Source organism: Poecilia reticulata, chromosome 12, assembly GCF_904066995.2.
Source record: "Poecilia reticulata chromosome 12, P_reticulata-male-v2, whole genome shotgun sequence".
Classification (NCBI taxonomy): domain Eukaryota; kingdom Metazoa; phylum Chordata; class Actinopteri; order Cyprinodontiformes; family Poeciliidae; genus Poecilia; species Poecilia reticulata.
In genome coordinates, this window is record NC_088841.1 from 22,412,087 (window position 1) to 22,426,133 (window position 14,047).

The 14,047-nt window shown below is 39.8% G+C and overlaps 1 protein-coding gene across 7 annotated transcripts in view; it reads right to left on the bottom strand.

Annotated features, from left to right (window-relative positions):
• igsf9a (immunoglobulin superfamily, member 9a) overlaps window positions 1-14,047 on the bottom strand; it is a 55,575-nt gene that overhangs the window by 9,275 nt on the left and 32,253 nt on the right. For all 7 annotated transcript variants that reach the window (XR_014090187.1, XR_014090186.1, XR_014090185.1 and 4 more), the window contains 6 exons: window positions 11,809-11,954; window positions 9,344-9,486; window positions 5,602-5,742; window positions 4,249-4,359; window positions 2,183-2,333; window positions 900-1,011 (listed from right to left, as the gene is read on the bottom strand). Coding sequence is in view for 1 of the 7 variants with exons in the window: in XM_081613556.1 (XP_081469682.1) it covers window positions 900-1,011; window positions 2,183-2,333; window positions 4,249-4,359; window positions 5,602-5,742; window positions 9,344-9,486; window positions 11,809-11,954 (804 nt within the window). In the remaining 6 variants the exon portion in view is untranslated. The remainder of the gene's footprint in view (window positions 1-899; window positions 1,012-2,182; window positions 2,334-4,248; window positions 4,360-5,601; window positions 5,743-9,343; window positions 9,487-11,808; window positions 11,955-14,047) is intronic.

Sequence of the window (14,047 nt, forward strand, 5' to 3'; positions counted from 1 at the left end):
AAAAACATTCAGAAACAGTGTCTCCAGTCAGAGGCTTCTTCAGACTGGCTGTAATACGGACTGCTACAGGAGCATCTACAGCAACTCTTGAGAAATTTGTGAGGCAACTTAATTAATCTTCGGGCTTAATAAAATAGAAGACTAAAAAAGACTCGAGACTGGGGTGAAGGTTCACCTTCAAGAGATTAATCTTACGCACATTAACATGTTAGAATGTCCTAGTCAAAGTCCAAACTTGAATCCAATTCAAAATTTGTAGCAAAACTTAAAAAACAAACAATAAAACTGATTGCAACTAGAATAAAACAGGGGAAAAATAAGTTCTATACAGCATTTGGCTTCTAATCACCACAAATTTGGAACAAACGTAAGTGAAAATATTGCAGATATTTACAAATCAGAACCACAAAAAAATTACAAAAAACATCACAAAATCCTAAAGGGACTGAAAAGATGTTCAACAATAATATTAAATTTTAAGGATTTAAAAATGAATCGGTTTTATCAATACATTCTGGCACAGTGATTCTGGCATTCACGATCTGGATTGGCCCAAAACAAAAATGAGTTTTATTCCCGTTCTGTTTGAGTGAAGTTCGTCTGAATCCGTTTCTACTTCCATTCTGTCACATAAAACCCCAAATAAACTCCCTGAAGGTCGCGGCTGGATGATAAAAACTCTGACTCACAAAAGAAACAAGCTTATTACGTCGGCTTTTATCAGCCGCTCTCTATCGTCGCTCTCGGGGCCGAAGCATCGTAAAGCTACACTCCACTCCGCCGAGAGGTGATAGCAGATAAATGAATTCCTCATCCCGGAGATCAATAGAGCAATGCCGGGGCTGTCGATGGTCGCCATGGTTACGGCCCGAGAGGAGAGCGGGAGGCTTTACACCCACCAGACTGAAAACGTCTGCGCTGATCCCCCGTCGAAGCCGGCCTCCCAGGACAGGTTGGCCCGGCTCGGCCCAGGAGAGACGGCCAGCGCGGCGGCCGCGTGGGGACTGGTTCCTGCAGCGAGAGCAGAGGAGAGGAGAGGAGTTGGTGGAAACCAGCCAGCGCTCCAGATACCTGACGGAGCAGAAGGTCAGAGGTGCAGCTACTGAAGTTCTGCATTTATACGTCGGAGGCGGAGCAGAGCGAAGCGGAGGCGCCGGCTGGTACAGGTGGACCGAGGAGATTTTAAGACAGGAAACTGCTCATGTAATCATGATGCACCATCTCAAAAAAGGAGATAGCTGCTAAAAATAAATAGATGAACGTTCAGAGTGCTGGATGCAGATATACTCAGAAAGTTTAGTGGGAAGAAAAAAGGTCGCAGTAGATCAAGTGAGCATGATATGTCATATCAAAAAATACTTTAAAAAGACCAAAGAAGAAGACTACTGCACTGCCACTCCCCCTGGTGGCCGGTCAGAGCATTGCATGCAAATATACTCATGGAAAGTTTAGTGGAAGGAAAAAATATGGTAACATGTGATCAATACACGCCATCTTAAAAAATAAAATAAAATAAAAAAAACAAAAAAAAAGTATTTTTTTAGCATGTTCTTTTTTGGGAGGAGACTGCTGCTAAAATAGATAACTGTTCAGAGTGCTGCATGCAAATATACTCATGGAAAGTTTAGTGGAAGGAAAAAGTATGGTAACGTGATCATGAACCGCCATCTCAAAAAAAAAAAAAGCACTTTTTAGCATTTTCTTTTTTGGGTGGGAGACTGCTACTAAAAAAGATGACAGTTCAGAGTGCTGGATCCATATATACTCATGGAAAGTTTAGTGGGAGGAAAAATGTGGTAGTAAATCATGTAATCATGGTACTATTGAAAAAAATAGCTAAAAAAGGCCAAAAAAAGAGAAGACTGCTGCTGAAAAAAAAAAAGGTTGTTCAGAGCGCTGGATGCTGATGGAAAGTTTAGTGGAAGGAAAAAAGGTGCACAGCAGCCATGTGAAAATTGTTTAGCAAATATATTAGTTTATTTAAAAGGGGGTAGATGAAGAGTTGTTTGTTACATGGGTCTTAGCCATTTTTCCCCTTCTTCACTTTTTCCTTCCACCAAACTTTCTATCAGAATACTTGCATACTTCGTTTTGAACATCCAGAGACCATGTGTGTTGGTTTCTGCCATGTTAGCATGTTTGCTGTTTATTTTACTGATCACCTGAAACACGTCGGACTCACCCAGGACAAAGACTCGTGTGCGGGTCTCTAAGGACGCAGCGCGGTTGGAGACGCTGCACTCCCACTCCCCCTGGTGGTCCTTCAGAAGAGGCTGCAGCAGCAAGGAGCCGTTGGGTTCGATGGAGTAAGAAACAGAACGAACTGGGTCAACCTAAAAACAAAAAAAAGAAAACAGTACACTAATTTATAAAGAACAGAAATCTTAAAATACTTTCAGTTTTCACAAAATTATGTATCTTTTACTTTCACATGATTTTCTGCAACTTTATTTATTACCTAAAAACCCAGAAAAACATAAATGTTGGCTGTGATCTGACAAAACGTGGCCACTTTCAAGCAAAATACAACTTTAGTGGTGCCTTAAAGCTCGAGTATACATTTTAATTTTTACATATTCGTTGAATTTGTCATCATGTCCTGATATGAGACAGATAATCTGTAAAAAGATCGATCTCCTCCACCTCCAATCAGAGCCAGGAGGCGGGTCTTAGTGCTGCCAATCAATCTTCTGTACACACGATAAATGTGCTAGAAACGACTTGCTTGTTACAAGAAACCCATGCTAATTAGCCATAGCATTCTCAACAGGCTGCGTTAGCTGCAGCTTAGCAGAGAGAAAAGGGAGAGTGGTGATTGGCAGCGCTAAGTCCGGCCTCCTGACTGATTGGTTGTTTCTAGTTCAGCACAGGAAGAAGGTGATTTTTTTCACAAATTATTTGTCTCATACTGTAAAGACGCAGTGGAATATATAGAAAAATATTTTTATAAAACTTACCTAATGTAATTTTCAGATGCTAAATACTTAAAAATTATGTATTTTATTAAACTTTGTGGGTTTATTACCTAAAAACCCAATAAAACACAAATGTTGGTGGTACTGATCTGACAAAACGCGTTAAAGGAATGAATGAGATACCAGAGATGATCTCTCAGTTATAGCAAAGCAGAATAAAACGAGATAAAACTGATAAAACAATTTTAGAATATTTTCATAATCTCCCTGCAGTTGAGATGTTCAGGACAACTCAACTTTAGATGATTACATGTGAACTATATGGGTCAACTTAGTCCAGAGTAAATCAGAGTTAAAGTAACTCTTTCCAGACTGGTTTCTTTCTAAATCCCTGCCGTGGAAAAACAGTCATGCTTCCCCTCGTCGTCCCTTTCTCTGGCGTTTCTCTGCTCTCTTCTTGGAGATAGTCTGGCCTTTATCCTGATAATGTGGCTTCTATCCAGGTGAAATGGACGATGTGGATAATAGATCGCAGGGGATTGTGTGAAATCCGTTGGGCTTTGACTGGATCGCCAAAGGCGAGTGTGTGAAATGACTGAGCTGCGTCTTGCTGCAGGGAACATTTCATCTCCGACACTCCAAAACCTCCTCGTCATTTCCTCGGCCGCAGCAGAGAAACTCTGGGAGGATTTAGAAACCAGTTTATTAAACCGTCAACGAAGCTTTGGAGAGACGAGGAGACGACGATTTAGACAAATGATATTTAAACACACAACGCCGAAATGTTACTGATCTAAGAGCTACATTGGATGGATGGATGGATGGATGGATGGATGGATGGATGGATGGATGAGTGTGAAGCAGTCAGCTACTCTAAGTCTTCTGGACTGTCTCCAGTGAACTCCGGCCCGTTCCCTCCAGGTCCGGGTCGCTCTCTGCTTCGGGTCGAAGTGTCAGAGCGTGACGTTGGGATGAAGCGGGAGTCTGGCCTACAGATTAGTATTGGGCTGCAGTAATCCATTCGGTGTCACATGCAGCCATGAAGTTTGGATCCTGGTTACCTCTGGTACTGCCAGAGATATTGCTGTCATTACTATTCCTAATCTGACAGGAACATAAAACCTTTTCTGTGGATAATCAGCAACAGTCTATCAATATGGCCGCCAGGGAAGAGTTGGACTCACAATGCATTTCCTGCCCAATTTAAGGGTTTAATTATCCATTATTAGGCTTTCGGTAACATTTGTTTCATAGAGAGACAAGCAGCTTTGGTTAAAGAGAAAATACAAGTTTTAATTTAGAATATTTTTATTTTTATTTATTTCAGGCTTACCTTGCTCCAGGTGGCTGCTGCGGCTGCGTTTCCTTGACAGGGGATGAGCAGCGTCCTGCCGGCGTCCCGCCTGTATTCCTCGGCTGGAGTGATGCTGAAAGACGGGGGGTCCTGCCAAGCGCCAAAGCAGAAAGCTGAATCAAGGACATCGCAGCAAAGCAAAACAAGGGATTTCCAGACTGGATTAGCGCCGCCTTGGACTAGATTATCTTAATAACAAGAGGATTAGCCACACAATTAACTCCCCAGTTAAGCAACATCGTTGTAGTCGGGCCAAGTTGACTTCTATTAATGTGGGAGGGCCTCTAAAGGTCGGCGGGAAAAGGTCAAGTAAATGTTTCTTTCTTAATACACAGTGAGAAAAGTCATCATGCTGGATTTGAATAGAGATTTAATGTCGAATAGGTTTAAATTCAAACCAAACACTTTTTATTCAAACACAAAGACATAAACAGTAGTAATCATACACATTTTTTATACTAATAAAACTCATTATGTCCATATTTCCTCTAGTTACCATAGCAACTAATTAGCATAAACTACCACAACATGGCCGCCCAACTGAAAACACAGAACTGATCTGAGGAAGCAGCCGAGAGGCTCAAAGTTACTCTGGAGGAGCTGCAACGAAACTTTTCAGGCGTTAGAATGGCCTAGTCAAAGGTCAGCCAGTATTCTAGGTAGGAAATTGTTTTCTTTACTTCACAATTTTACACAAGTTTGTGTTGGTCAGTCGATTTCAGTCCCAATAAAATATATTACAGTTTGAGGTTATGATGTGACAACATGTCATCGTAACCTCAGTTTCTGGCAGCAATATTTGAATATTTTAATATTTCATCATAGAGAAAGAGAAGTAAATTAATAAATGTGAAAAAGTTTGATGAATGTGCGGCCAAATGATGAGCAAATACAAAACGAGAGAGATTAATGACATCTCCATTAGCGTTTTTCACAAATCGATCAGTGTAAAAGGTAACTTTTAAAATATGAGCTTTTTTAAGTCAATAATTGGTTATTTCTGATAAAAAGAACTAGTAGATTAATTAACTTATGATATGGGGTAAAATATCTTGTTACAAGTAAAGTAATCTGAAACTGGAATCAATATTAAGGAATTACCGACTTAAAACAAGCTTTCATTTTCTGCAGAAAAGTAACTTGTATATTAGTTTAGTTTCATTTCATATGTACTAAGATATTTGGATAACACTTTATTTGAAGGGGTGAGACATTACACTGCCATAAACATGATGTAGCACCTGTTATCAACATGAAGGAGTCTTGCTGAAATGAGCTTTGGCTCTTGTTAAGCGTGACCTTTCATCAGGTGACCCACGTGTTCGTACCGACCTGCAGAACCACCCTGGTGGGTCCAGACGGCCCCATGGTGCCGTAGCTGTTGTATGGAGTGCAGCTGTAGCTGCCCTCTGCGTCCTCATTGACCGTCGCCATCACCAAAGAGCCGTCGGTCTTCAGAGTCCATCCTGGATACTGAAGGAAAGGCGCACAACTTAATTTTGTTTTTCTTTAGTCCTGTCTCCACATTTCAGGCGTAACATAGAGCATCTAAACCAGGGGTGGGCAATCCTGGTCCTCGAGGGCCGGTGTCCTGCAACTCTTACATGTCTAAGAGATGTCTAAGATTCAGCTATTGGATCCAGGTAATTTGGAGAGGCCAATTAACCTGACAGTCATGTTTTTGGACTGTGGGAGGAAACCGGAGTACCCGGAGAAAACCCACCATGCACAGGGAGAACATGCAAACTCCATGCAGAAAGACTGGGGCCAGGAATCGAACCCAGAACCTTCTTGCTGCAAGGCAACAGCTCTACCAACTGCGCCACTGTGCAGCCCTCATTAATGAATTCTTAAAATTAAATATTATTGAACATCTTTTCAGTCCCTCCAGGATTTTGTTATTTTTTTTGTGATGTTTTGCAATAAAAGTCTAAGTATTTGTGGTTAATTTGGAAATATTTGCGCTTATTTCTGACGATAAATGCAACTTTTTATTTCTCGCTATGTAGATCATGGACTATTATAATCCGATATCAAAGATGAGGCAGCTATTTAGTAAGAAAGCTTTAGACAATTTTTGAGAAGAATCTGCAATAAACTCCCACTTAGTGTGGGAATTTGTTGATTTTCAGTAAATTTCCATGATAATTATCAAGAAACTGGAGAAATTGATATAATTTGACAGTAAACAGATAAAAACTGCATTGATTTGATTGATAACATGATATTTAAGCACATTTAGTGTTTAGTCTAGAATCTAGAGGGCCACATAAAACGCTGTGGTGGATCAGATTTGGCCCACGGACCTTCAGTTTGACACACGTGACTTAGAGAAACTGGTTACCTATATGTGTTGGTGCAAAAAAAGCCAAACTGAAATAAAGGTAATCTGTTCAATCTGCTTCAATCATTTAGATTATGTGTGTGTTTGTGTCTAATTTTTTAATATTAAAATTTATCCACTGTCATCAAAATTAACTGATTGAAATGCTTAATGCATCCATCTTTGTCCAGTTGGCCAATATAATGTAAAGATTTCCCTTTTTCAGCTGAATTACTTCATAAATGTGTTTTTACTTACATTATAATTCATTCACATTCACCTGAATGTATGGGAAAAGCAAAAATGTGAGAAACTACGAAGGTGTTTGACCTTCTGAGAGGAGATTTCTGTCACAAATCTACAGTACGTTTTCCTTTTGTCCTATGGTATGCATTTTTATCCATCTGGCATTGACAAAAAGAAACATTATCTCCAATAAAAATCACATATAACATAAATACATATATATATACTTTCTGGCCACTTCAATCAAACAAAGCACAAAATGTTCTTTTCAGGTTTCATGATCAGTTTTTGAGGAAGAGAAAAGCACTCAAAGTAATTTTTTCCATTATGCCTTTCGTGAAAAGCTTTCGCCGTGTTCAAAAAGTTCTCCACTTGGCTTAATGAAGCCAAAAGTGCCATTATTCTCCACGAATTGAAGCCGTAAGTGTCACTGCGGCAGGTGAAAACCGCGGCAGGGCGGGAATAATTGGCAGAATAACAACCCGACTCCGGGCCTCTGCTCCAATCTCCTGCGGAGCGTCTCATCCGCTGATGCATCCGTTGCTCCCAGTGTCAAAAACACAGACGGGAGGAAAACCTGGAGGCTTTACAAGAGAAAACAAAGTTTAACTTTTACCTTAAGAGAAAGAAACCAATAAGAGGAAAAGCGGTTTTCCAATCAGGAGAAGTAAAAGGTAAGTGAAGGGAAGTCCTAATCTGTAATGGGTCCTCCACTCATTCCCCCGATGAAGGGGGAAAAAGATCGAAGGGAAAGTCGGGGACAACAGGGAGGTGAGGAACTCCTGAGGGATTGCTTCCAGAGCTTTTAAGACTGGACACATTACCCATATCCATTAAAATGCATGTGATTGAATGGCCTTCCACTGCAAAGCCGGCAGGAAATTTCCATCATGAGCAGAGGGAATGTCAGAGAGGATGTCCTTCCCTTACATATATATTTATACCCAGCTGAGCCCAGAACTGTTCATATCTCTGGCAGATTTATGTTTTAAGTTCTATTTTTATATAATATAAACAATTTGGAGTGGCTCAGCCAGAGTCCCGAATTAAATCTGAATTGGCAAAGGGAGAAAAAGATGAGAGGAAATCAAGAAGTCCTCTGCAAAAAAAAAATCAGATCACAACTTTGTTTTTCTGTGATCTGAAGATAAACTCCTCGTTCAGAGAGAACCTGTACAAAAAAGAACAGCTGAAGAAGCTCTACAGGCTTTTTTAAGGTTACTGATCGGGTTGCTCTTTGCCAGCCACATGGAGAGGACATACATGTCATGAGTGAGTATGTAGCCAAATACATAAACTTCTGTGTAGACAACAACATCATGACACATAAAATCAGGAAAATTATGAATGAGGCTGTCATAGAACCAGACAAATTGAAAAAGCTGTTCCCCTCCTCACCTGTGGTGGTGCTACACCAAGAACTACTGAAGGAAACGACACGAAAAGACGTCAAAAGAAGAAAGCACAAATCGCAACTTTCTTCTTCACGAAATGTAAACAAGTGGAGTAGCGTCAGATTTTAGTGGTTGGAGGATTTTTCTTGTAATTTCTCACGTTTCTTTTCATTGTATTTACCCAGAATGCCTTGCACCAAAGTTCACTTCAACCAAACAGAGGTTTGAAGGTCGACCAAAGTTCACCGTTTCGGTTCGCACCAAAGTTTGATCAGGCATTCACACCACAACAAACAAACTAGGGTTTAATTAAAGCAAACTAAACATGGCTGATGTGAATGAGCGCTAAATATATTAACATTTTATTGATTATCCTTTTACATATTTTTAATATCTTTTGAGTATTGCTCATCTTTCTATCAGAAGCAAACTTCTTGCCTGAGTATAAATCACAGCCAGAGTAAAAACTCATAATAGAAAGTACATAGTTTTATTTCTGCAGTTTTGAGTTTACGAGAATAACAGACAGGAGGCATCGTGACGTGTTTTTACTCTCTTTTAGCCTACTTCATGAAGTCAGACAGGTTCTAAGTAAGTAGGAGTGAAGTTTTATAACAGATAAAATGATCATTTAAAGTGGATTTGTATCACACAATTTGTTTTGATGATCTAAAACATTTAAGTGCAATAGAAAAAGCAAAAACAGGCAAAAAAAATCTCTGACAAAACAGTTTTTACAGCCTCATAGGGGATCCGAGTCGCTGCTACTTTCCTCCTAACTCCCATTGAAAAAGCAAGGCTGTTTACTTTTACTCCACGCACGCACGCACGCACGCACGCACGCACGCACGCACGCACGCACGCACGCACGCACGCACGCACGCACGTCTTCCTAGCCTGAAGCAGACACGTCAATAACTTCATTTCTGCAAATCCTTCAAAACATCTACTGGAGCGTAAAATCCAGCTCTGCTGAGGGAAAATGAATAGATTCAGCCACTTTACCTGGAACCACCGTCACTTAAACTGCTGTTGACAACATAATGCACAGAAATGTGCTTATTTCTGAAAGTGAGCGCTGCTCACTAATGGTGAGATTACTGTTCATTACCAGAGACAGATCCAGAGGCTGTCCGTCTTTCATCCAATCCACACGGAGCAGCGGAGGCTGAGCTGCCGCCGGGCATCGGATCCCGCCGCCCATACCTGTGGGAAGGTACGCTTCCTCGGGCATTTGGAGCGCCTTGGCTGGGTCTGAGTGGAGTTAAAACACAAATCTGAGTCATTTAAACTCTTAAACTAAATCATGCCTCAGTAACCTGAAAATGTTTCAACAGTGATACCAAAGAAAACGAGACATTAGATTTGTTTAACACAAAATGTCAAGGATTTAATAATCTCCAAATCAAAGATTTCCTCTGGGAAAAAAAAATCAGATCACAACTTTGTTTTTCTATGCTCAGAAGACAAACTCCTTGTTCAGAGAGAATCAGTACAAAAAGAACTGCTGGAGAAGCCCTGCAGGGTTTATCTGAGGCGACAGTTCGGGTTGCTCTTTGCCAGCCACATGGAGACGCCATGAGTGAGTCTGCAACCAGCTACATAAACTTCCATGTGGACATGATGTAGAGAAGGACTTTACATAAAATCAAAATCATTATGAAACACACAGCCATCACCATCTGCCATAACTTTTTGAGGAATCTGGAGTTTAAACAACATTTAAATTCTCTTTGGGATCAATAATGTGATTTTAAAGGCAGCCTGCTGTTTTTGTGCAGAGAGAATCTGCAGACTATAACTTGTTCGTTCTGACATCCAGCAGAGCTGAGGATGATGTATTTTCTCTGACTGAACTAGGAGGAAAACGCTGAAGCTGCAAGGAAACGGTGTGATTAATTATGCTACAATATGAGCATTTCTTTGCTAACAGGTAATTATGAAGAAACAGCAACTCTTCAAACAAACAAACAAACAAACAAACACAAACTGAAAACTTGGCATTTTCTATTGAATACACCAGCAACCTTTTGAACAAGCACATTTTAGTCACTTTTTTAAAGCATAAAGGAAATAATGGAGTATTTATTTTACAAGAGAAAGTATTTTTACCTTAGTACTTTAACTTGACTTAACCAGAGCAACTTCTAATTGTAGATGATTAGATAAATGAGTATCAATACTTTTACTCCAGTATTAGAGCTCAACAGTTTCTTTTTTTTTAATAATTTTTTTCTGAAATGGAAAATGTTTGGTATTTTTTCTTCCATCTACAGTATCTTCTGTGTAACTGAAGGCACAAACGCAACAAACATGGGCAACCATCATCAAATTTGGCAACATTTTAGAAGAAAGTTATAGGTTTTGGATGTCGAGACATTTCTCTCTAGAGCAACAAAATTGAAAACATTCAACATAAATAGTTAGAAAACTGTACTAATTTCTTAAGACTTACAATAAATAGTTTTTTTTCTGCGTCGTTTGATGAAAATAATGTCTGTTTGAATCATTTTACAATGGAAAAATACACCTAAAGGTTTGGACAGTTTGCTCTAAAGCCTCAGTCAACTGATTAGCTGTAGCTGTTTCTCTAAAGTAACTAGTAAAAGTTTAATAAGTTGAGTATTGGGGAATTCCTGTAAGATGTTAAAAAAAACCCGGCAGTTCAACCTGAGCCCTTCTCTAAAGGTTTCCGTCTATTAAATAAAAACTGAAAAGTCGATGTTCTGCTATCAGAAGATAAAGAGCGTATGGATCGGCTCTCACTCAGGTCGGCATCAATAATCAATGGGGAGCCTGTAAACCAGAGCAGTGAAGTTTAAAGCCGTTATTTAAGGACTTGGTTCCTTTGAGCCGTTTATGGGTTGGTTACTTTAATCTGTTGCTCTGAATCAGGGTGGATTAAAAATAAATAAATCCTGTGACATCAGAGGTGATGATGAGGAAGGCAGGTCCTGAAAACGGTGCTGCACATTATTCCCCCAACAATAAATATTTAGTTAAATTAGTGACGTCAGATTATTAGGGCCAGGAAGTGAGTTACTGAATCTACACCTGAGTACAAATTACTAACTTTGTTTCCTTCCTTTCTGTCCATTCATTCATTTCCTGATTTTATTCCCTTCATTTTCTCCCCAACTCCATATTTTTTTTCATTCTTTTCTTACCTCTTTCTTCTTTCCATCCTTTTCTATCCAAATTTAAACTTCTTTCCTTTTATTTTCTTTCCATTTATATTTTCCTTTCTTTTATCTTGCCTATCCTTTCTTCCTTCCTTGCTCCCCACATCTTTTTAAGTTTCCTTCCTTTCCTCCCAAATTTTAGTTTTCTTTAGTTTCTTTCCTTTTATACTTCTATCCTTCTTCCCTCCTTTCTTTCATCCCCATTTTCATCCCTCCTTTCTTTCCTCCTTGTGGTTGCAGCTCAGTGGAAACCGAGACGTTTTTCCCTCTTTCCCTCCTTTGCTGCCGAGTTCAGTAAAAATAATTCCCGTCTTTAATCGCCTGCAGCAGCAGCAGAACCTTCACTTCGTTAGGAAATCATTTCAAACAGCCACACATTTAAAACGCTACGTACGCATCACAGTTAAGATGGCGGAGGCGGTGGGCGGGGTCAGCACCCCGTTGGTCGGTACGCAGGTGAAGTTCCCGGAGTCTTCAGGCCGTAAACGGACGATCTGCAGCGATCCATCAACCAGGATCCTGACGCGCGACTTCAGAGACCTGCACAGGAAATATCCGTCACTTCAGGCGTGAAGATAGTTTATCTGAACAACGAGGGGAACGAAAACCAAGACAGTGGAGGTTTGTTTATGTCTGAAGTGGACAGAAAAAACACTTTAATGAAAACTGTTTTTATGTTACTGACCTTTTAATGCCACCTTCAATTAAATTTAAGACAATATATATATATATATAATTATATATATATTGTAGAATGGTTGGGGTTTACAATAAGGCACATACATTTTAGATACATAAATGTAAATTAATTTTTAAAGACTTTTAAGCCCTTAATTTTAGACATTTTTTAATGCCTTCTATTAATTTTTAAGGCCTTAATTTCTTTGCACACGAAATTAAGACTTTAAACTATTTAAGGCCTTAATTTTAGATGAATTAGATTTTTTTAATGCCTTAATTTTCATTCATGAATTTAAGGCTTTTTAAGGATAATCTGCGTCAGACAGTAACAGATGTTTTCAAACAAACATCAGAAGCTGATGGAGAGAGGAAAAGGTGTGACCAGAACCTTCCCAGTTCCCCCAGCTCCTCCAGTCCCAGCTCTGCTGTGGTTTCATTTTCCCAGCAGCAGGACTGTGTGGGTCACGTGGATCCGTCCTGCCTGGCAGTAAATCTCCTGAGTTCAATGCGCCGTTGCCCCACAGCGGAGGAACGGCGGCCATTTACGGCCCGACCCGGTTCTGGCCGCGCCAGCAGACAGCGGCGTTGGGAAACGGCCTTCGGGTTTACGGCGCCGGAGCAGAACAGAGTTTACAGCAAAAGGTTTTCCTGTCGCGTTGAGGCAGCTGCTCACCTCGGGTCAGAACGACGCTTTGATTCAAGGACGTTTAAAAAATGACTATTTTCATTTTTCCATCAGTCCTTCCTGCCTTCCTTTTCTTCCTCCTTCTCTTTCCTTCATTTCATTCTTCCTCTTCTTATTTCTCCTTCTTTGCTTCCTCCTATTTCTTTTTTGCTTTCTTACCTCCCTTCATTTTATTCCCTTGTTCCTTTCTTCCTCCCATCTTCTGTCATTATTTTCTCATCTTCTTTTTCCTCCCTTCTTAATTCCCCTCCTTTCTTTTAGCTTTCCTTACATCAATTCTTCCTTCCCCTCTTTTCTTCCTACATTCCCTACTTCCATCTTTTTTTTCCCTTTGGTTTTCTGCTTTTTGTCCCACTGCTCCTTTTCTTCCTCTCTTTCTTGTCTTGTCCTTCATTCCCTCCTTCCATTTGTTTTATTTCTTTTCCTTCTTTGTTTTGCCATTTTTTTCCCCATATTTCCTTCCTTCCTCTCCTGTTGTCATAAAGGTCAAAGGTTTTCACTCCAAACTTATCAAAATAAGACGTAAAAACTTGAAGGTAAATATTCAAAAACTAGATTTTCAGCCTGACACCTCGACTGGTTTCCAAAGGAGCTAATTTTCCAGAATTAGTAAGAGATAATTAAATCATCTCCATGTTTTGAACTCCAACATTGCCAGCTATTTCCTGCACATCAACTCCAAATGCCCCTCTGAATTTCTCCGCTCATTAAAATCGTGTAGAGAATTAACCTGAGCTCCACTGTAATGAGTCGCGATGCGTTCAATGGGGAAACGCTAACGAGGGGAGCCCTAATGGAAATTACCCCAACCCTCTTCGCCCCCATCTGCACGTCTGACCTCCACCGTATCCAGCAGCAGCTGGATGGCGAACGTTGGTAATCACAACCAGTTACACTCAGATCCTCTGTCTCCCAGTTAAACATCAAAAAACTCGATCTTTGCTGCACATTTTCGCTTTTTTACGATGAAATTAAACACCAGAAACTGAGGTGAGTGCATCTGAATCACCTTTAACTGGTGAATGAAAAACAGTTTCAAGTGTCATTAATCTTTTTATTTTTTTCAAAACTAGCCACACAAAGACCATCTTTAACTCCTGCACTGCAAAAACACAAAATATTACTAACCAATTCTGGACTAGTTCTAGTGTAAATATCTTAGTACACTTAAAATAAGACAAAACTACTTACAAGTAACTTTTCAGCAAAAAAATAGGAGCTTGATTTAAGTCAATAATTAATTAATATTGATTAAAAAGTTCTAGCT